The 23,813-nt window shown below is 39.4% G+C and overlaps 1 protein-coding gene and 2 pseudogenes across 2 annotated transcripts; 1 reads left to right on the plus strand and 2 right to left on the minus strand.

The window, feature by feature from the left end:
- The first annotated feature begins 83 nt into the window (after positions 1-83).
- LOC148733438 (adenosine receptor A2a-like) lies at positions 84-4,898 on the plus strand. Of its 2 annotated transcripts, none has more exons than XM_088758449.1 (2): positions 84-607; positions 1,065-4,898. In XM_088758449.1, exon 2 carries the CDS (start codon positions 3,033-3,035, stop codon positions 3,942-3,944), a length of 912 nt encoding a protein of 303 aa, XP_088614575.1. In that variant the 5' UTR covers positions 84-607; positions 1,065-3,032; the 3' UTR covers positions 3,945-4,898. The 2 variants fall into 2 exon arrangements, with proteins under 2 accessions (XP_088614575.1, XP_088614576.1); XM_088758450.1 differs by having other exon boundaries at positions 2,989-4,898.
- A 627-nt stretch (positions 4,899-5,525) lies between these two features.
- Positions 5,526-6,664, minus strand: LOC148733439 (adenosine receptor A3-like; annotated as a pseudogene).
- A 13,878-nt stretch (positions 6,665-20,542) lies between these two features.
- On the minus strand, positions 20,543-22,562 carry LOC148733440 (melanocyte-stimulating hormone receptor-like; annotated as a pseudogene).
- Positions 22,563-23,813: the final 1,251 nt, after the last annotated feature.

Below are 23,813 nucleotides of genomic sequence, written 5' to 3' on the forward strand. Positions count from 1 at the left end.
ACGTTCCTAAACCGCTCGTTCTTTTTACTCGAAAGCCGGCAAATTCAAAAGAAACATGTTTAATCCAATCGCCATATATGTAATTATAACTATCTTCTGACTTGATTAGATCGACTCGTCGTGAGATATAATGGCCCTCGCGCTCGGTCGTCTTCACTTGGATCTCACTTTACTCGGTCGGTACTACCGCAACCTCGGGCCAATATTTCCTAGTGCGGCCCTCGCGCTCCCTTTGTTGGAAGTTAATCTTCTTGTATCTATTTTGCATATTCTCGGCAAGAAGACTTTTTTCCTGACGAACAGATAATGTTGCATTCATAATAGTAAATAATGGAGAACTGAGGAATCAAAATCATGCGGGGCGTTTGCCGTCTGAACATTTGCCGCATTTAAATTATCTATAGAAGATAAAAATATTGATTTGCAAAGGCTAAAGGTGGTCTAGTTGCTTTCCACTGGATAATTCTTAATGTATCTCTGGGTAACAGTCAGAATGCTGGGAACATTTATGTGATCTAAACTCGCCAATCGATGTAGAATTTTCCTATGGGACATCTCATGACGACGCATCACATCGGCGTAGATCATGAACCGGATAGTTAGTCGGGTAAGTAAAGTTGTTTGTTTGCACTCTACACGATCAGTAAAGAACGACTTGGAAAAAAAGAAAGATAAAAACATAACTTGAGGCATATCAATTTTAACTTTGCTCTAAATTCGCGCTCTTATCAATTGATCGTGTCAATATTTAGAATACAACGTACATAGTTTACTAGTATTAATGAAGGCTCTGGAAGAAAGGAAGGAAAGGCTTGACAAATTTAAACCCCCTAAGAATAACTTAAATGTACAAGAACATCTAGAAAAAACACACAGAGTAATATAGACACAGCGCGCTTCAATATATTTGTTTTTCGTCTTAAAGATTCTGATTGGGTCAATGGTGCACTTATGGAGCTTAAAATTCTACAAACTAGGACTTTCCATGTATGGAAGGAATTGTAGCCCATACATCAAATAGAATATTTCTCACTTGACTGGGACGTCATGCTTTTACTCGACAGGGGATGGATTTGTCTCTTAGCTTGTAAATACTGGTCCAGTTGTATTGCAATGGCGCTGCGCGTTTGTGACGTCACGAAATTTTGACCCCCTAGAGCGATTAGGACAAACAAACAGGCTTCTCGAGTAAATGAATATGGGCGATGATGCGCCCATCTGTAGTTCAAACGCCTCTAAAGCTCGTATTCTAAATCAAAACGACGGCGTTCCTGGCTAAAGGTTCGAGCAAGACCAAGAGAACTGTAAAAATACACAATTGAAGCGTTGGTTAAAGAGTAGAGGCTTGAAATTAAGCGCAAAACGGGCAGACCTCATCTCATCGCACGTGTTCGTGACAGCCTCAAGTCGGGAAAACATTATGTACTTGATTCAAGTATAGATGATGGGAAATGACGTCAGGCGAAGACTAAAGGAAAGTAAAGTCGATCTCGTGAAACTTAAGGATCTAACAGTTCAATGTAAAAAGGGGGTTGACAGGCCTACACGACTCCCCAGCGCGTGTTTAGAATAGCCTATTCAAAGGTTGGCCCTCACGAGTATGTCTTTGAGCGATCGCCCTCTTTTTTAAGACACGAGTGGCGGATTTTTGTATAGTTCGCTCAGTAATGGTTGTGTTTCTATTAAATTCCAGTGACTCATGAGAATTTGCTTTAGGTTTGGCACTGATGGTTGGTATTGTGTAATAGAAGGCAAGATTCGTTGGTTCGTCTTCGGTTTCTGTTGAAGAGCTAGTTTCCTGCTTTTGAAATTCACCTCTGAGAGGGTTGTGTTAATGAGGGTCTCTGGGTAGCCTCTCTTTAGCAAATGCGCTTTGAAATTTGCGATTTTCTCCTCGAATATTGTTTGAGAGGAGTTTGTTCTGAGAAGTCTAAGGGCCTCTCCTTTTATGAAGCCTTTATTAACTCCTTGTGGGTGACAGGAACTACAGTGTGCATACTGAAATGTCTCAGTTTGTTTAAAAGGAGTACGCACATCAAGGATTGCGTCCTTTTCGAATTGTTCGCCTTTATAGATGTAGGTGTCCAGGAATGTTGTTTTCTTATCGGAAATTTCACCCGTAAATTTTATTGTTGGGTGATGATTGTTTGCTTTTTCAATGAAACGTTCTATTGTTGCTTTGTTTGTACTCCATAGTGAGAAGATGTCATCTATGTAACGTTTCCAAACAAGCGGTTTGAAAAGGCTTTTGTCAAGGATTTCCGTGTACAGCACAAATATAAGTATTGTAGTTAACACTATCAACTGAGAAATTCTTTCTAGAACACACATTTACCCGGCATTGACAAAGTTCCAAGGCATGCTTCGGCTTTGGGAACGGTATGAAGCATTTCCGACCATTTTTAAGCATTTCTTTAAGCGAATCTGGCAATCGTTCTGGATATCTTGAGTCATTTTTACATGTACCCCAACAGCAATGCCTAGTTGCAACCATTTTAGAAAGTTGGAGCATTTTTTGAGCGAAAATATTCTTGCTTCTGACACGTTTCGCATACAAGTCTTTGTAAAGACTCCAAGTGTTTGTTCTAAACCAGCGGGGGGTCCAAAGATGACATATCTATTTTTAGACCTGGCGCGCACCGTTGTTCAATGTCTTAACAGGCGAAATGATTATTAAAACCGACAGAATTCGACATAACATAAGACTGTCTCTCTTCCTTATTTACTTTACGTCTTTAAAAGATCTTGTTACTGAAAAATTTGAGATGTTGCCCGCTTAAATGGATGCGAGGACGACAGCAGAGCAACTGAAAGTTGAAAGTGATTCTCCATTTACCCAGGCATTGACTAGAAAACAGGCCATAGGTGTTTTCTGAATTATTTATTAAGTTCTTCGGTGGTGATCTCTCCCTATTGGGCCAAAAAATATGCCAGATCTATTAAATGTGTTTTAAATTCATAAACCCTTTTTGTCATCTTGCATCAAAGGACTCACGCCAAGTGGGCAGAACTGCAAAATACATCTTTGAAATATGAAGAGCACCAGGGAAGAGTTTAACCAAGAGGAAAGGATCGTTTTAGCAACTTGGTTCAGTGTCACAGGTCTGGTGGCCGTAATTGGCAACACTGTCGTCTTATGGTTGATCGCCAGAAATCATTCACTCAGAATAATTTCGAATTTTTTTATTGCTTCACTGGCTGTGGCCGACTTGTCAGTGGGACTTGTTATAAACCCTGTATGGGCAACAGTCAGGTGCTTAAATTATGATGAAGACGCTTATTTGAAAACTTACGGTAAACTTATTGATTATCTGTGGATACACACCACTGTAGCTACAACGTTCAACTTATGCTGCATTAGTCTAGATAGGTATCTTGCTATCATACATCCGCTCCGCTACCAAGGTCTTCTTACCAACACAAGAAGCTACCTTATCATAGTTGCTGTATGGGTCTTGTCGTTTCTTCTTCCATGTTCAAGGTTTTTTGTGAGAGATAATTCAATTGAGTTGTGGTTGTCTTTTACAATAATAACAGTGTTAATTCCTATGACTATTATTGTGCTCTGCTCCATACGAATTTTGAAAGCTTCTGCAACACAGGCCAGGAGAATAAATGTTGTCACTTTACAGAATCAAGAATCCGTCAACAGACGAAAACAGAACTTCAAAGCTGCTAAAACAGTTAGTATTGTGGTAGGGCTATTTGTTGTTTGCTGGCTGCCGAGTCTAGTGACTTCTTTCTCTCAATATTTGAGCAAAAATGTCATTTACACTACGATGTACCACAAGGTTTGGACTATTGTCGAGGCAGTGGCCTTTACTTCCTCAGCAATCGACCCGTGGGTTTATTGTTTGCGAAACAGCAAATTCTATGAAGCATTTAAACGTACTTTTCGAGTGGACAGAAGACAAATAATGGAGCAAAGTTCCTTTCCTCGTTAAACCAAGAGAAGTTATCAGATTACGGAAACGAATAACAAAGATGCTATGTGAGCAATATCACGAGAAAAGTTTTGGGATCTAATTGTTCTAACAGTTGGGAGTTTCAGACTAAACACAAAAAAATTTTAACAACAAATAAAGCCGACTCAAACCAGAACCAGAAAATGCAAATTTAGACTTTTGTAGAGAGTGTTACCAACAACACCTATGTTTTAAATATAATTAAAACCAAGTCAATTTTGTATGTAAAATTTTCATCAAAAAAGAAAACGAAATGAACTGTTGCCTTTAAAATTTTGACCACTGTATAGCCTATGGTTCTTTAATTTCAAGAAAATTTTAAGTCAGAGGCCTCAATACAACTTAATGATGTGCAGCAATAAATATTTAAAGGAGTTATGTTTGCCATTACTGCTAATTTGGAACAAATGGAAACCATAATTTAGGCGCCGGCTGCTTTTTCAGATGTTTTCACCTCACACGCAAAGAGGTGTTATCTGAGGTACTCACACGTAGGTTTGATTGAAATCTCATGTATATGAGGTATATTCAACTCTTCATCCAGGTGCAACCTTAGTCTATTGAATCTATAATCAGAGTGCTTTATATATTGTTAGCAATCACGTGTGCAAAATATTTTTTCGCGCTTTAGAATGAAGGAAACGATGCTTCTTATCTGAGAATAATACAAATATATGTTTAAGAGCGGCTGATTCTATCGACAGACTCTTTGATAAAATTTACTCTCCCCAAGGCTCTGTAGTACTCCAATATTTCCCCCTTATTGGCAGTTATAATTCCTCATCCCAACAAAAAATCTATGCTGGTAATTGCTCTAATAATGAACAAGGGGATTTGAAATAAAAAAAAGTTGACATCAAGCAGAACAGCAAGTTTCTTTTATAACTGTACGACTACCGAGCAGTTTCGAATAAAATTTTAGCTTTAAATAAATGTTTTCTTTATTCTACCGATAAAATTTGAATAATTTACCCTATCAGAAAACCATAGCCTGCATAGCTAGGCTCCCAAAGAAGGGAAGAAACACGTACTCTTACATAGTTTCTAATTAATTTAAACTCTGTTAGTAACGACTCCTACTGAAAACCATGTAATCCCATAAAATCATCTGACCCCCCATGCTAAGGAGACCCCCATGCCAAGGAGACTCCCATGCTAAGGAGACCCCCATGCAAAGGAGACCCCCATGCTAAGGAGACCCCCATGCTAAGGAGACCCCCATGCTAAGGAGACCCCCATGCTAAGGAAGCCCCCATGCTAAGGAGACCCCCATGCTAAGGAGACCCCCATGCTAAGGAGACCCCCATGCTAAGGAGACCCCATGCTAAGGAGACCCTCCATGCTAAGGAGACCCCCATGCTAAGGAGACCCCCATGGTAAAGAGACCCCCATGCTAAGGGGACCCCCATGTTAAGGAGACCCCCATGCTAAGGAGACCCCCATGCTAAGGAGATGAATAAGGACTGCTCCTCATATTCAAACTATTCAGTGTGTGATAAATTACGTACAAATGGATAGACATTCTAGTATTCTCAGATAAGGACGAATAAACCCCTGGTCCCGTCTCCTGCATCTATTAATTAGTTAATTTGGTTAGGCAGGGGACGTTAAAGAACCCACTCACGAAATTACTGTGATGTGGTCTGGCCTGTTTACTGGGAATTGGGGGTGAGGGGGCATCTTCAAATAAGTTTCCTTCGACTGTTTGTAAACTGCTGATGCAGTTCGGCCAAAGTCCTCCGAAAAGTGTTGTGATGCGCATTTGATCATATCCGCATGTTAATTTGCGCAATATAAATATTATTAAATTACTATGGTTTCCTTAACGGGCCCTTCGAATTTCCTTGATTTTCCAGCGGTAACAGAGGGTTGGATTCAGCGAAGAGTTGATGTAGACTAAACATACTGCAAATGATTCGGCCAGGTAAAGAGGAGGGTTTAGAAAGAATACAATTATCACCACAGCAAAAGGAAGATAACAGACTACTAACGTTAGGTGAACCCACAAAGCATTGATGACCGTCTTTATATATCGCGCCATGTTTGGTGAAGTACCTACTCTTCTCCCTGGCAATGCATTTTGCACTTGTAGCTGTTGACATCGCAGTGCGCGAAAGATTCTGGAGTAGTAATACACTGGAATTATCACCTCTAAAGTTTTCAATATCCCATTAATTTAATAAAAAGGTATAATGTCATGTTCCAGTGGTAAAGTAAGCTGACAGCGACACCTTTCACCCATATTAAGAGGACGGCCACGCAAACTCTCTTGACAGTTACAACTTGCAATTGCATATATCTTATCCCTGATAACAGGGCTAAGAGCCTTTCTACCGAGATGGAGGCCAGTGGCGCCAGAGATACAACGGAGAAAATCGTGGTAACGACATATGCTGGATATTTAGCCATACGGCAAAGGGTCCAGTTTTCGATTAAAACAGACAAAATAGCGTTATGGTTAGCGGCTGTGAAATGAGGCCAGTGCAAAGATCGGTAATCGTCAAATTGCGGAGCAAAATTTTTGATCCTGGCCGAAGAGATATGTTCCTTTTGAGGGCGACTAGAATCAAAAGGTTTCCCAAAGTCGCTGTTATGGATAAAACAACATTAAAGACGACAAGAAAGATGTAAACATACCGAATGAGGAAATAATCTTCTTCATCCCAGTGTCGAATGCAAAACAACTCAGATCCTGTGATTCAGTAGTCTCCCTCGCAGCCGTTTTTTCGGATGTCACGCAACGCTCCCCCCAGGGGAGCGTTGCGTGACATCTGAAGAAACGGCTGCGAGGGAGACTAGCCAGTGATTCAGCTGCTTGTATTCAACATAACTCGCCAAATTCTCTAATGCAGATCTCAATGAACACTGACTTTGATATTTTCGTTCTCTATGCCAGCACAAAATAGCCTCAACTCTGCTGTTGAGCTACATTTCAAAATTCTCCTGTCAAGGGCGGCTTTTTAAAAGCCAGGACCCGATCTAATTCACGGCCATCTAATTTTAGAATAAAGAGAGTGAGTTTCTAAAGAAACTGTGGTGCTGCGTCGGTAGGGGTAACCAGGTAATTTGGTTATATCAACTGAGTTGAAATTGTAAATTGGCCACTGTAAAGGGTTAAATAGCTGAGTTTCGAGCGTTAACCCTTCGTCATTTGCTCCGACGAAGGGCTAACGCTCGAAACGTCAGCTTTTTAACTCTTTACGGTGGCTAATTTACAATTGCAACTTAGTTGATGTAACCAAATAATTTATCCTCTAATTTTAGGATCTCTTTCATCCGTATTCCTCTGCAACATCGTCGTTTATTAGAATAAGACACTATAATACCTAAAACCCAGAACAAATACAAATAATGGGCCTACTGATGACTCATTTTATTGTTAAAGTTTTTGAGTACGTAGAACTCATGTTCCAGTTAGCAATTAAAAATCTAATCAATGACTCACTTAAGTGATTTACTTTGCGATGATGTAAAATATGCACGAGGACCACTTCAGTCTGTCATCGACATTGATCACAGTTTCCAATGCAAAGTGCATGTGGGATCTGCTTTGTTTCTGGACACAGAATAAAACAAAATTGTAATTTACCTCTCCATATTTTAAAACTCTGGTAAAGCTGCCATAAATAGCTATTTCCCAAACTCTGTGCGTCATTATGGTGATATTTAAATCTAACTGATGTTCTCAAGTGGTACTTCATTAATGACCATGAAATATTTTCCAAACTTAATGACCTTTCTTTACCTCGAACAAGCTCAGATGAACGAGACTAAGCTATCAAAATTTCTTTTTCTCCTTTTCAAACCGTGATCGACTGGCCACGCAATGATAACAAGAAAACCGTGATGGATCGAACGTTTTAATCCCTTTTGTGTTCAAATGCGCGCGCCCTGGGAGCCTTTGGTGGTAATTGTAGAACAGAACCAGAAAGCCAGAGAATCATTTGAGCGATCCTTATGGGGGAGTGCAACTCAGTTAAACACAGAAGGACCACCGAGGGAAACGTGAGAGAATTCACTTAGAACTGGTCACACCGTCAGATTTAAGCGGCTCATAGGTTTTTATTTTGACCACAACGTGCATTCATTATAATAATTACCCATGTTATCACTTTCTGAGAGACAAATACAAGTGTTTCGTGGAATCCGTGTATTTCCATTTGCTCTATTTTTTATTTCTGTTGCAATTTGGAATTAGGAGCTAAATGAAATGTTTAAAATCGTGGTGGTAGTTGCGATGTCTGATTAGGCTGGTATCTATGATAACTGCGTCTAAGCGGTTGTCTGGTGGACTTGGCAGCAACTTTTGTCTTCAGGGGCTTCTCCTGGTTCAGCACAGTTCTCTGAACGCGTAAACTTCCTCTGATCTGATTTGACTGGAATGGTAAATTATATTCCCTAGAGGCAGGCTTTTAAATAAATAAATAAATAAATAATCAGCTTATTTAACCCTTTGGTAGCGTTAAATACTAAATTACAAGGGAGACAAAAAAATTCCCTCAATTCTACACAGAACACAATACACTTTGCCTAACAAGAAAAAAACAATTAAGCCCTATTGTAACTGTGAGTAACGAACTTACCAATGCGGTCTGTTTTGACGAAGCGGAATTGAGAACAGGAAAAACCGGAGTTCAACCCGTACCCATGAGCGACATTCGTGGGCTGTGGCAGCAGGTGTGCAAGGAAGCCGGACTGCTTGATGTTAGATATAAAACGTCGGCAAGCCTCATCACGGCGCTCCAACAGAGTAGGCAAGCCACAGCTCACGAGTGCAAACTCATAAGAGCAATCTGGATATATGATTCTCAGTGCAGACATCTGAACGCTTTCCACCAATTGAACCAGACCGGTGGGTAACGCGGCCCACACCGGAGATGCAAATTCTAAAATAGGCCGTACCAGGCTACAATAAACCTGAATAAGATCTGCTGGTGGGAGGCCTGATTTCCTTAAGACTCGTAAAGCATAGAGCCGCTTGCGTACATTCTTCGCAAAAAATATAGTCGCAGTAAAAAGACCATGACAAATTGTGTGACAGATGGACTCCGAGTAACTTATAAGATGACACCCTGCTCAATAACACTGCCTGACATCTGTAAGGGGGGCAGATCCAAGGGCTTGTACTGTAAAAAATCTATGCGTAATTCTTTAGATTTGAATGGGTTTAGCTTCATACCATGACTACTGGCATATAAACAAATATCCCTCGCTACAAAGGGCAACATGCTGGTTGAACATCTAGGAATAATCTCTAAGACTGACAAATCATCTACATACTTTACTCTAGTTTTCCAGTCCTTCACTAGACTATTGACGAGGACTGCGAACAACAGAGGGGCTATTCTTGTCCCCTGAGAAATATCGCCCCTTGGAATAACGCTGTTGGAGAGAGCACAACCAATTTTGACCTACCCGTCAAAAAAGCCCCAATCCATCTAATTAAGGCCTCGTGTACCCCTAAATCACGAAGCTCAGATACCAAAACAGAATGATCCATAAGGTCAAAACCAGGAGGTGAGGTGCGGTTGGTTTTACAGCCGGCGAAATAACTCTGTGAAGTATACACGTTTATAGAGTTCTTGAACTATGATGGAATCACTTGTTCCTAGAGGGATTCTGCTACAGCAGGAAGGCCACGATGCTTTTGCGGGTTGAAGTGGCAGACTGCTTGAGAATTTTTCTCGACCTATTTTCTTTCCTTAACTGGGCGATTCTGAAACCAGATCTGAAATGAAAAGCATAAACATATTAGGAGTTGGAGAACTCGGAGCTTTTAGTATACTTGCTGTAAATTGGGTTTAAGGAGGCTGTTTGGAGTTTTGTGTTAGTCAAGTCAGGTGCTTTCGATCTAAATATACATTATGAAGGTTTTTCGATGCCCAGAGCGTGTAGCAACGTGCACTTATTTAAAAAGAAAATAGCTGCTTTGTAGAAGTATTTACTAAAAAGCAATCATCAAATTTTAAACTACTGATTAATCTTAAAAGAAAGCCTTCAAAGTGGCACTGACGGGAAATGATTTAAATTATCTTTGCGTCTTCCGTAAACATTTTCCTTCTATTCGATTATTTTTAAGTTCTTGTGACACAATAACAAATACAAGATTAATTACCATATATTGACTGTGTATTTTGCTGAAATTATTGGGACGACATGGAAAGAGTTCTTTCGCACTTTTACCCGAAATCGCCTCAGCTCTTACTTTTGTGTTACTTAATTATGGCAACAAAAACAGCCCGATTCTCTTGGTGGCCGAGGTACTTTACTCAATAAGAAAAGTTGTGAATGACTCGCCCGTTGACGTTTTTCTAGTAAAATCTCGTATATTCCTGTCGATTCATCTTCTTCTGCAGAGGATAAATACGCCGATGTCTGTCGCTTAAACGCTCTCTCCACCTTCGGTCTTTCAGTTGACGAAAATGGCTGGCACTGTCTTCTAGTCCGTGGAATTTTCCCGAAATGTCTTGACGCGTGGTCGTCTGTGCAATCACTACAGGAGTATGCGCAATCAGAGCGAGGAAATGGGCTCTGACTGGCATAATTACGAGAGCTGCATAAATGTGCCGTACGGTAACTGAAACTGTTTTCATTCTGTGCCTCCACCATTACTGTAAATGATATAAAAACAAGTTATAAAGTATATTAAGTTAAAATAGTAACTTTCGGTGCACGGGGTGGGGGGAATGCTCGTGAAGTACAACTGGACTTATAGCTGGAAGTGTGTTTGGATATTAAATAACATAACTTGTTTTATTAATTTGGTTGCAAGAGATGACTTTAGACTTTTAGATAAGAGAAGTAAAGATAAAGGATACATTAACCATTCAATTGTGTCCATGTTCAGAGTGCAACATCAGTAGACTAATTTCATTTTAATAAATCACGGCAAGAAACCAGCTTTAACGAACTTGATCTGAAATTTGCTCTCAATAATCTGTAAAAATTATTTTGATCAGCTTTGTTGAAAACTTTGATTAGTAATTTAACCTCCTACTGCATTTAATGCAATAAGTGCATCGGTAAATTTGTTTAAACCTACCAGAGTTAGGCGAATGTTTGAGAGTCTCATCTGTCTCTTTCAAGCCAAGGATTTTGACGGTGGGGACGGTTCATCAGGAGAGGCACTGGACGCCACTAAATGAAGGGTCGTGACAGATGACTCCACAGGTGTAACGACAACAGTTTTCAAGTGATTGCTCTTCATCTCGGTACTGATCATGACTGACTGACTGAATGCTTCTTAATCCGAGTGGATGAGCTTCCATTTTATATCATTGGTTGCCTGGCAGATCGGCAATCTTTCTATTTTTGCGACCGACAAATTAACGCGAAGCGGTTGTTTCAAAGGATTTTTAAAGCATCTCAGCTAAAATAATTACACGCTCGGAATTGATGTCAAAAGAAAAAAAGTCTTGTGATCGAGCCCTCTTCGGAATTGTTAAGAACCGGGCGCGAATTAATTATTTTCTAAGCTTTCTAAATTCGCTGCTGATTAATGAGATTTCTATGTCCATTGTAAAAACCTCTGAGTAGCTAGAAATGGCCACATTCACTTGAAGATTTTGGGGCCTCTGAAACATAACCACCATCCTAAGATTAACAAACTTCATAACTTAGGTCGTAGGAGCTCGGATAAAAGGCTGCGATCCATTTGAAGCGGGCCGTGAGAACGATAAGTCATGCGCGGACAAAGGGTGTGAGGATGCTCACGAGTGCTGGCACTTGCCGCATATTTTATCCCATAAGGATAAGAATACCTGGCAAGAGTTTAGAAAACTCCATAAGAAGGTGTTTTTGATAAATTAATGTCTTTCCACTGCCAGTTACCACCCTTCTTGATAATGTTCACAAATTTAGTTTAGAACGTGGTTTTGTTAAACACCACGTGGTTTTGTTAAACGCCAGTTCTGCTTTGTTTGAACCGGCCCCCTGTCTTTAAGCCGTCCAACGGCGAAAGAGGACTGGGAGCAACAGCAACAACATTTATTTAAACACGATAAAAATTACAGCGGAGCTGATGTGGTCGTGTATTTAATAATCAACCTAATTAACCTATTATGGTCGTGTATATAAAAATTAATCTAACCAATTAATTAACCTTGATTTAAAATCAACCTAATTGACTTAATTAATCTAATACGGTGGAATATTTAAAAATTAACCCAATTAATTAAAAATTAATCAAAATATTATTCATCTATAAATTCAACTGAGCGTATGAGGTTTTGTGTTTTAGAAAATGTTTAAATAAGCTTTTGCTTGAGATTGCACGCGTATGACAACAGCGACTATATCAGGAGAAGACGCAGCCGCGTAAATCGTAGCGTCATCAGCATACATGTGAATATCACCATCACAATCCCCAACTATGTCAGGCAAATCGTTGCAAAACAACGAAAACAAGGTGGGACACAAAACGGATCCCTGCGACACGCCAAATTTCACAGGTAGAATTTCGGAGTGAAAACCATTTACGACTGTGGCTTGAGAGCGGTCAGCTAAGTAATCTTTGATCCAGCACCATAGATCGCCAGCAACACCAACTGCTTGCAACTTTTTCAAGAGGACATGATGAGAGATGGAATCGAAGGCCTTGCGGATGTCAATGAAGACGATGCCAACCACTAGATTTTTATCCAGTGCACGTCTCCAGTCCTCGAACATTTTTACCAACAACAATTCGGTCGAGTGGCCCTTTTTGTAAGTCCACTGGTGAGAGTGGTTGAGATTATGCTCAGAAATATGAGCATAAAATTGTGGTGGCAACAGCCTGTTCAATCAGGTTTCCTGGGACGCATAGTAGGGAAATTGGTCGATAGTTTTGTTTGTCAGTTTCATCGTCTTTCTTGAAGAGGGCAGAGACGTTACCGTTTTTCCACGAGGCAGGGACTGAATTTCTTGCAACACTTTGGTTATAAAGAGACAGTAATGATGGGATCCGCTCCAGTTCCTGCGTGTTTAAGTAGGTTTGGGGAAGCATTATCCGGTCCACTGGCTTTGTTTGTTTTCATCTTTTTAATGTTATTAGCAACATTGTCATACGATATGCAAATATTCGTTATGCAGGGAGTAACGCGGCAGATGTAAATATTACAACTCTCCTGACTACAAACATGAAGATCGTTTGCCAACTTTTCACCAACAGTAGAGAAGTACTCATTAAGGATCTGCGCTTTCTTGTAATCAGATGTTTTGATTTCCCCATCTGATGACCTAATACTAAGTATGGGCTGCTGCACAGAGCCGTAAGTAGCTTTTTTTGACAAACTTCCATTACGACTTGCAATCTTTTACTTCGTCAAAAAGATCGTTGTAGAACTTGCATTTAACAACTCTGACATCATGCGTAACCCTATTTCTTAATGAGCGATACTTAGCCCACAGTTCTTGATTTTTGGATTGTTTTGCTTTAAGAAGAGTGTTAAAGCGTAAGTTCATCAGATGGCGTATCTGTGGAGTAACCCAGGGTAAAGACTGACTTCTGACTTTGATCTCGCGCAAGGGCGCGTGCCTGTCACATATCTGACCGTAAATGTGCGTCCACGCCCAATAACAATCATCCAGGTCGTCGAATACCTCGCATACAGACCAAGGGGCCTCAGCGATATCCGTTGAAAATTTGGCTTGGTCAAAGTTTTTGTAAGAACGAGCCATAGGAGGGGGTCGCTTGATCCTTGTTTAGACTGATGAATGGTCAAGCATGTGGTGCAAGATTCCAAGCTCGATTGTTCTGGTGTTTTTTTATCAGGTTACGCTTGCTGCTTATTACCAGGTCAATCAGAGTAGACGTATCACTTGTTACCCTTGTCACCCTAGTTGGTTTATCATTGATAACCGTGTGGTCAAAGTGAGATGACAAATCCTGTAATTTTTGGCCACAAGTGGAGGAAATTGAACCGTCAGTAAGACAAGTACTATCGCAGTTTAAGTCGCCAATGATAACTACATTGCGGAGTTTAATCCAGAGTTTCTCGAGTGTGACCTTACATCTATCAAAGAATAGAGAATCTGAAGGTGGTCTATAAACAGTTCCTACGATGAATACGGACGAGTTTCAGAATCTTAAGCCATATAGCCTCAGTTTACTTCAATTCCAAGGAGCTTAGCCAGTGGCGGATCCAGGGGGAGGGTCCGGGGGATCCGGACCCCCCCCCTATCAGACCTGACGCTTACAACTTTGAGACTGAAATTCTTACATCCGCAGGATCGTATATCACTTTTTAACTGGCTGATTTTTTAAATCAATGAATCCATGTAAACGGTAAGCGGCCAAGGAATTATATCGTGCAACCGCGACTGGTGGGAGGGGGTGTGGAGAGTGTGGAGAGTGTGGAGGAGAAGTAATTTGCCTCAAAAGAGTCTAACAGTCCTTTCTGAACCAAAGTTTGGACCCCCCTATCAAAAATTCCTGGATCCGCCCTTGTTAGCCTAGTTGAGCATATATGATTGGCGTTATAGAATAAACATCCACCGCCGATGGTGTTAGTGTCTCTGTCCCTTCGGATAATCTTGTAGTTATTAATCTCGAGTTGACGATTGGAAATTTTCCGATCCAAGTGAGTTTCAGTAATCGCAAGAATGTCAAAACGGCAGATGTGCAGCAATATTTTTATCTCGTCGACCTTATCCCTAAGGCTGTGGATGTTATTGTGTGCTACACTCGGGTTTAATCCCAGGTGAACAGACCTTGCGAAGTCCTGCAGATAATCTCCCGTTTGGCCAATCACGCCTTGTCATTCGGGGTTGGTTTCAACATCGCCCGAAAGAAGTAGAAGCTGTTTGGTCGCCATCGTATTAGAGCAATATAAAATTCGGCTGTTAGAGAATTTATGCTTGCACTTGCTATTGTTTAAGATGGCAAAATGATGGAACAATGAATTAGCAGGTTTAAACAATGCAGGTTTAAGGAATGCAGGGCGCATTACCATATCATCTACCAAAATGCAAATTTCAACCTCAACGTTTCTCAAACACCAGCAGTGACGAGAGCTGAGTTCTTCTAAATAGTCCATTTTACAGTTGTGTGCTTGGTTACCAAGCCTTTGAATGGGAGTGAGGCTAGGGTTGACCTTGTTATCACACAAACCTTGCTGCCTTTCAAATGTAATTCACTCTGTTATCATGCCAAGTATCTACAGGTCTCTATCACAACAAGGTCACCTTCAGCCTCACTCTGAATCAAAGGCTTGGCAACTAAGTGCACAACTGTAAAATGGCCTATTATTAAATGAGGAAATTCAACATGGTGGCATTTTGGCAGTAAATTAGAGACAACCTTTCCCTTACTGAATTACTGATTAACTTTAAGAAGGTGACCACGACAGGATGACAAGATTGATTTTAATCATGTTATGTACAGTTGAAAGGAACTCACCAGTGTGCAGACAAGCGTTTTTTTTTTGTTGTCCTTGTTGCAAAGGAACATTTTTACAATCATCCCGACTATTTAGGAATTGATTTAAAGTATGAGCCAAATTTTGACAGATCTCATCCTTATGACAATGCGTATGTTCTTTAAAGTAGAAATGGAAAGCAAAAAAACTGCGCTCCGCAAAAACTCAAATAATTAACCAATTTCGACCTTTTTATTAACGATTCTATTATGCGACTTTATTATAAGAGGTGAGGAAAAAATCCATCCCTCGTTAAATGAGATAAAAAAATCTGACTCGTTGCCAATACAGACAAGTAGCATTTTCTTGATAAAGATGTCAGGCTTCAATTTTGTGTAGCTAGAGGCCAGCAGCGTCTGACCGTCGTCTTTACAGTTTGTCTCACTCCGTTGATCTTCCAGCAATAAATAAACGGGTTCAACGATGAGTTGAGAAAAACCAAACATGCAGCGAGGCCTTGTGCACGCACTAAAGAGAGACTGTTTCCGTGAATCGATCTGACAACTAAGACAACCATAAATGGAAGATAAAAAGATATTATTGCAAGCGAAACCCACATTGAATAAGTAACTGTTTTTTGGTACATCTGCAGGCGGCCTGAATTGACATTGTTCAAGTGTCTCTCTTCGTGAACCCGAGCTTGACGACGACGCATAGTAACCACGATTTTCATGTAGCAAATTGTCAAGGACAGAATACATAAGAGTGTGTTTATGGGCAAAGCAATCAAGAAACCATCTATGTTCAAGTAGTATAGCAAGCCAAGTGACGAATACACCAGCCACGAGAGAGCTATAACTCCACGAACTCGTGTAACAGTCAGAACTTGTCTGTACCTCAGCCCTAAGTGCAGAGCGAGAAGTCTATCCACACTTATTGTGGTCAGATTGGAAAGAGATATACCGCAAAGTACCGCGCCACTGGCGTGTAGCATACCTTCCGTTATTTCACATATGCGCATACGATTTGTCGCCACCGAAAATAGAAAGATTCCAAAGCAAGGTTGAGTTATAAGACCGACGCAAAGATCAGTTGATGCTAGAGAGCGAAATAACATTCTTGATGTTGGAAAAAGGTGAGATTCCGACTGAAGAGCCACTAAGATCAGTGCGTTTCCCATGATTGCCATTAAAAAAAGAACAACATCGAAAGCAATGATGAAAAAAATTATCCAAGCCGATCTGAGGTTCAAGAACATGTTAGCGTACGCAGTGCATTCGGTGACCTCCTGAAATTGAAGACTTAAGCTACTGTTTTCCATTTGGAAGTGAATTAGAACATTCAGTTTCACTTTTGGATGGCAATCGTACGACGCATTACACAAAATATTAGTTTGATGCGATCTTGAAAAGTTGACAATTCTTGGCATGAATACAAAAGTTGTTTTAGAATGGCGGATATTAAACACTAAGATTTTTATTTTGAGATGAGATATAGACCCTCATAATGGCAAGTTATAAGAATCGCATTCAGTTTTCATTTCCGTTAGGCCCTGGAGTCAAATTGAAAATTAATTTCTTCTCTTAATGATCTTGTTACGGGCTTAAAATAGAAAACTAACACTAGATATGCCCAGGATTCTTTTTTGGCCTAAAATCCGAAGGTTAAGTGTTTATTTAACCATAGATTTACACTTAATTTTTTTTTTTTACATAACTATCAACAGAATCTTTCAAAACATTTTCATCTCAATAGCATCGAGGATACTGGAGCTAGCAGTTATGTTTCTTAATTGGAGCCTCATTGGAGTTGCCGAGGTCTTTGAAGTGGCCGCCGGATTGACACTGATAAAGGATTTTTTTTGTACCCACAAAAAGCAGCCATTAAGTGCGACAGGCTCCTCAATGGCAAATATTCAGCCAAAGAAAATATGAAATAGGGGATATTTACCTTTAGTGAATCCAAATTGATTCTCATTTGCGCTTTTCTCGGAATGGGAAAATCCGCGCCATGAACTTCGTCGAACTTTCCTACAATTCTATTCTGAGCTAACTTTGTTTATATTGAATGAAATACGTTATAAGAGCTTTTAATTTGCTTTCTGGACTGACAGAGTTTTGCACCTGTTAAATACAACGGGTTGCACACGAGTAAGGATTTAACGTCAACATCTCTTCTGTTTTTTTGCCATCGTGGTATTCGTATTCTTAACGCTAGGCGATACAAAAGTTCTTCTCGATTATATCAAGAACTCTCAAACTAAAACTTAGGTATTTCTGCCTGGATTAAAGCTTTTATTATCGATGTATTCTTAAAATAACAATAAAACAGAAACTCGCACGAATGATACAACCTCACGAGGTGATACGGCCTTCTTTTACATTTATAATTCACGTATTATTTGAGAAATTAATATCTATATCTTAATAACCAAGCGCGAGGGCCGTACTGGGAGAATATCGGCCCGAGGTCTTGACAGTACGGACCGAGCGCAGCGAGGTCCGTACAAAAAAGACCGAGGGCCGATATTCTTCCAGTGCGGTCCCGAGAAAGCTTGGTTTATAAGAGATTTATTATACGACTGAAGTTCAAAGGGACACAAGTGCGATATCATTCGGGACCATTCGGGACAGTGCCCGGTCCAATACTTAGAGAATATTGGACCGGAAATAGAGCATTTTGATTGGTTGATTTTAGTTATTGGCCCTCTGACTGCCCGAAACGTGTAATAAAAGCGACTTACAATGATGATTTAGTTAGTACTAAAAAGCATAACAAATCTTACATTGGCATTACTCACATCTCTGTAGCTTTCATTTTAAGTTATTGGTCATCTTTTCATCTGTTCAAGATCACAAAATATTGCCTACTTTAAATATGGTAAAAAGTTTAACAACAGACTGGAACAAAGCACTACGTGCGCTAATCAGAGAGTGCTAGTAGTCTTCCAACAATACTCGTTACTACTCTGAAAGAACGAAATAGCGATACTACTCACTAGCTTTCTTTTTTAACTTACGTCATGTTGCTCCAGATACTTGGTCATAAGAGCTGTGATATTTTACTTAAAGGAAAAATGTTTGAGATAAGAACAACAATCAAAAATTAAGTTCGTACCTCACAATACCTTGGTGAAACTAACAACTCATTAAGCCTTGTCAACCAGAGGGAATTTGTTTTTTGCTTGAGGCCAAATTTGAGGTAAATTTGAGGGGACAACAAAAGGTCATCAATGTACCATCTCCTTTAATTCTCGTTAAAATCTGATAAACCTCCACAGGAGAATTAACTATTCGACTGAAGTATGAAACTAAGGCACAAGAACAGCATTCTTCACCCAATCTTTCTCCTTGACGCAAATTTTGCTATGTCTCAGCCATCCCTTTCTCCTCCATTCTCCCCTTCTTCACTCTATGAAATTTTCTATTGAATCTCAGCCTCCGCAAACAGTTTCTTTGCCAATCACTAGATTGCATAAATGGAGACATTAATATATAATACTAATAATATATATTTTTTTCTATTTGAACTACTTTACCCTTCGATGGTGGCGAAAAAGGAATTTTTCCTAACATGAACAATACCTTTTCAAGCAAAATGTTAATGAGATGAGAGAAAAATATCAAGTTGGGGATAATGTTTGATATACCGTCAAAGTAGTAAGTAATGTATTGCAGGCATTGAAAAGAATTAATATTTACATTTTGGAATTGAAAGGGTAAATGACCTTTTAATTAGCATTGAACCCAGCTCCGTGGAGTTAAGTTAAAAATAGTGCATCTAGGGAAAAATAAAATAAAATTTATTTTGTGTAAAAGACCTTTTACGTGTTTATATTGCCTCGTCTAAGGGCACCTATCGACCGGTCACAGAGCATGCATACTATCTTAGATATCGATATTGTCTTAGGCTGATCAGTTATTTAGTGGCCTTGCACGAAATTAAGATATTTTACAGGGGTAGGGGTATGTATTAGAAAGCTGCATAAGAACAAAACTGTGATAAACTAATGGCAGACGTAGTCTCGAGAGATCGTGGTCTCTTGGAAAAATGATCCATTTTTAGTTGTTTCGCTCTAAATTGGATTCCTGATCTTCTAGATATAAACAAGTTGGTTCAGGGACGAATTGGGAAAAACTACTGAAGTCATGGCTACCAACCATAATGCATTAGCGCTTTCTGGTCCGTTTATATGTCTTATTTGTATTGTATTGTATTGTATTGTAATCTTTATTTAGACACGATCAATTCATCAGCCTATAAAAATACATATCACATACCCTAAGATATTTAAAATTAAAACTACATACTATAACACTAAAGCTGTTTTCCGTGAATGCCGTGCGTTAGACTTAAAAAATGTCATTGATCTTACGTTTAAATAACCCCAGAGACTCTGTGTTCCTTATATCGCTTGGTAAACTGTTCCATAATGTGGCGCCATTGTAGCTAAAGCTTTTTCAGCTGTAGCGTAAGAAAATGGTAGATAAAACAATATCATCAAAAGCGAGATCCCGGCATAGCAATTTATAGACTGCCTTTTTATACCTGAACATGTGTCCAGTTTATCTTCCCATTTTAGCAATCTGCCGCGCGCGTCGATGACGTATAGTCACGAAAATCATCATGTATCAGGAAATTGTTAGGACTAGACATAGTACTACGGTGAAAGTCAGAATAGCAAAGACGAAATTATACTTCCAAAACTGAAACACACCAATCGATAAAACTAGCACCAGAATAAAACAAAATGACAGGACGGAAAATACGTGTACTGTAAGTACCTCCTGTTGTCTCAAACTAAGCCTTAGTAAAGTTTTCTAAGGCTTTGTATGGGACAACGAGAGGTATTTACAGTGCACGCGTTTTCCGTCCTATCGTGTCGAACACGGTCCGCAGTCACCTAGTATTTGTATCTCATACCCAACTGCAAGGCGAGGAATCTGTCCATACCTATCCCAGTGAATGTGCATAGAGAAATAGCAGCGAAAAACTATACAGGAGAGGTTGGCCACGCTTTCAGATATTTTACAAAGGCTATCTTTGATTTTTAGGACAGATGAAAAAGCAAAAGTGGGTCGCGCAATTAGGCCAACAAACAGATCCGACGACGCCAAGGAACGAAACAAAAGCTTAGTTGGAGGATTAAGGCGGGAATCTTTTTTTAAGGGTAACCAAGATCAGAATATTCCCTATAAATGCACTTCCACTCAAAATCACATTCACAACAATAAACAAGTATTCAACTCAAGTTGGCTCTCGGTCTTTGAGGCTATCGATAAACTAAGAACACCTTTGAAGTATTTCATCAAATTTAGCGATCTCCATGGAGGGATGAGAGAAGTTCACGGGCATTTTGAGGAACAAATTCTCTAATAACTTTTAAAGGTAAGAATGATATGGCAATTTCAAAATGTCGTGAGAGATACAAACTTTCTTTGGCGAAAGCAACTAAGTGGGTTGCCACCAGATAGAGAGTAGATATGAGATCACAGTGCAAAACCCATTTCCGCAAAATAATAAATTTTCCTTTTCTCATTAAAGGCTTCATTAAAATCTCAAAAATTATTTTAGAACAACTAACGTCCTTGCGGCCATAATAAGATGAAAAAAAAAATTAAGCTCATACTTCACCATATATACCTTGGGGAAACTGGCAACTCATTAAGCCGAAAATTACAATTGCAATCGTATCTGACAGTCGTAATATCCTCATTGAAGACAGAAGTAGAGACCTGACTATCAAATTGCCGCATCAAAAAAAAAAATACATAAGTAATTGCATTCCTTGACTACTATTGATGAAACATAATCAATTCTTCAATACAGGACGACTGGCTCGTTACATTAAAGCAAACAATTTGAGCAATTGGACACTCTAACCTTAGCCTTTGCCACTTCATGCTATCGTTAGTGAAAGCTAGAAGCAAAATGTAAAGAGTGCGCGAACTGTAACAATCACGGCTCGTCTCACTTCCTCGATCTTCCAAATATAAACAAGTGGGTTCAGGGAGGAATTGAGAAAAACTACTGTTGTTAAAGTTATCAACCCTACTCCATACCTGAAGTCGGGTCGGTTTATAACTCTTACAGTTATAAAGCACGAAAACGGCAGATAAAACGATACCATGAAAAGGGAAATCCCCATCAATTTATAAACTGTCCTTTTATATCTAAGTCTGTGTCGTGTTTGTTGTCCAAAATTAATTATCTCCCGCGCTCGTCGACGTCGCATAGTAACAAATATCGTCGAGTAACAGAAAGTTGTAGCTACCAGGCAAAGTACTACAATCAAAGTTGTGTTGGTCAAAAAGACATTGAATTTCCAAAAATACAATGTGCCCATTGGTAAAACTAGCAACCAGGAAAAGACTAAGATTCTACGAACTCGGGCCACTGTTACAAAGCTTCTGTATCTCAATCCCAACTGCAAAGCGAGGAATCTGTCCACACTTATCTATGTTAATGTGCAAAGCGAAATTAGAGTAAAGCCAGCGCCAGAGATGATGGTTACACCTTCCGATATTTGACATAGGCTCAATTTGTTTTTAAGGATAAAAGTAAGATAAACAACAAAACTTGGCTGCGCAATAAGGCCAACACACAGATCTGTCGACGCCAAGGAACGAAACAAAAGCTTAGATGGTGGATGAAGACGAGAATCCTTTTGAAGTGCAACCAAGATGAGCAGATTTCCCAAGATTGCGCTTCCACTGAAAATCACATTTACAACAATGAAAAAATAGAAAACCCAAGAAGGTTCTGAGTCTTCGAGGATATCGATAAACCAAAAACACCTGAAGTTCAATCGATTAATGTTTGCATCTTCCATCAAAAAGTCGTGAGGGAGGCGTGCTTTCTTGAATCTTTCACTACCAAGATATTATAGGGCAATGTGAAATAATTTGAGAGCCTGACAAATGTGATTTGAAGAAAAAAGCACCAAATGGATGTAAGATAAGGATAACGATTTGTAATCATGACGTAAAGCTTACTTCCCGTGAATAAATGGTATTTTCCTCTCCTCTATTAATATCTGATTAAATACTGCTGACGCACTAATGGGTTGTCAACCAGAGGGAATTTGTTTTTTGCTTGAGGCCAAATTTGAGGTAAATTTGAGGGGACAACAAAAGGTCATCAATGTACCATCTCCTGTAATTCTCGTTAAAATCTGATAAACCTCCACAGGAGAACTAACTATTCGACTGAAGTATGAAACTAAGGCACAAGAACAGCATTCTTCACCCAATCTTTCTCCTTGACGCAAATTTTGCTATGTCTCAGCCATCCCTTTCTCCTCCATTCTCCCCTTCTTCACTCTACGAAATTTTCTATTGAATCTCAGCCTCCGCAAACAGTTTCTTTGCCAATCACTAGATTGCATAAATGGAGACATTAATATATAATACTAATAATATATATTTTTTTCTATTTGAACTACTTTACCCTTCGATGGTGGCGAAAAAGGAATTTTTCCTAACATGAACAATACCTTTTCAAGCAAAATGTTAATGAGATGAGAGAAAAATATCAAGTTGGGGATATTGTTTGATATAACGTCAAAGCAGTAAGTAATGTATTGCAGGCATTGAAAAGAATTAATATTTACATTTTGGAATTGAAAGGGTAAATGACCTTTTAATTAGCATTGAACCCAGCTCCGTGGAGTTAAGTTAAAAATAGTGCATCTAGGGAAAAATAAAATAAAATTTATTTTGTGTAAAAGACCTTTTACGTGTTTATATTGCCTCGTCTAAGGGCACCTATCGACCGGTCACAGAGCATGCATACTATCTTAGATATCGATATTGTCTTAGGCTGATCAGTTATTTAGTGGCCTTGCACGAAATTAAGATATTTTACAGGGGTAGGGGTATGTATTAGAAAGCTGCATAAGAACAAAACTGTGATAAACTAATGGCAGACGTAGTCTCGAGAGATCGTGGTCTCTTGGAAAAATGATCCATTTTTAGTTGTTTCGCTCTAAATTGGATTCCTGATCTTCTAGATATAAACAAGTTGGTTCAGGGAGGAATTGGGAAAAACTACTGAAGTCATGGCTACCAACCATAATGCATTAGCGCTTTCTGGTCCGTTTCTATGTCTTACAGCTGTAGCGTAAGAAAATGGTAGATAAAACAATATCATCAAAAGCGAGATCCCGGCATAGCAATTTATAGACTGCCTTTTTATACCTGAACATGTGTCCTGTTTATCTTCCCATTTTAGCAATCTGCCGCGCGCGTCGATGACGTATAGACACGAAAATCATCGTGTTTCAGGAAATTGTTAGCACTAGACATAGTACTACGGTGAAAGTCAGAATAACAAAGGAGAAATTATACTTCCAAAACTGAAACACACAAATCGATAACACTAGCACCAGGATAAAGCAATATGACAGGACGGAAAATACGTGCACTGTAAGTACCTCCTGTTGTCCCACACTAAGCCTTAGTAAAGTTTTCTAAGGCTTTGTATGGGACAACGAGAGGTACTTATAGTGCAC

The sequence above is a fragment of the Stylophora pistillata genome, chromosome 4 (assembly GCF_964205215.1).
Source record: "Stylophora pistillata chromosome 4, jaStyPist1.2, whole genome shotgun sequence".
Taxonomy (NCBI): Eukaryota; Metazoa; Cnidaria; class Anthozoa; order Scleractinia; family Pocilloporidae; genus Stylophora; species Stylophora pistillata.

What these genes read in the sequence shown, in the direction of transcription:
- LOC148733438 (XM_088758449.1), top strand. Translation starts at nt 3,033, where the DNA reads ATGAAGAGCACCAGGGAAGAGTTTAACCAAGAGGAAAGGATCGTTTTA.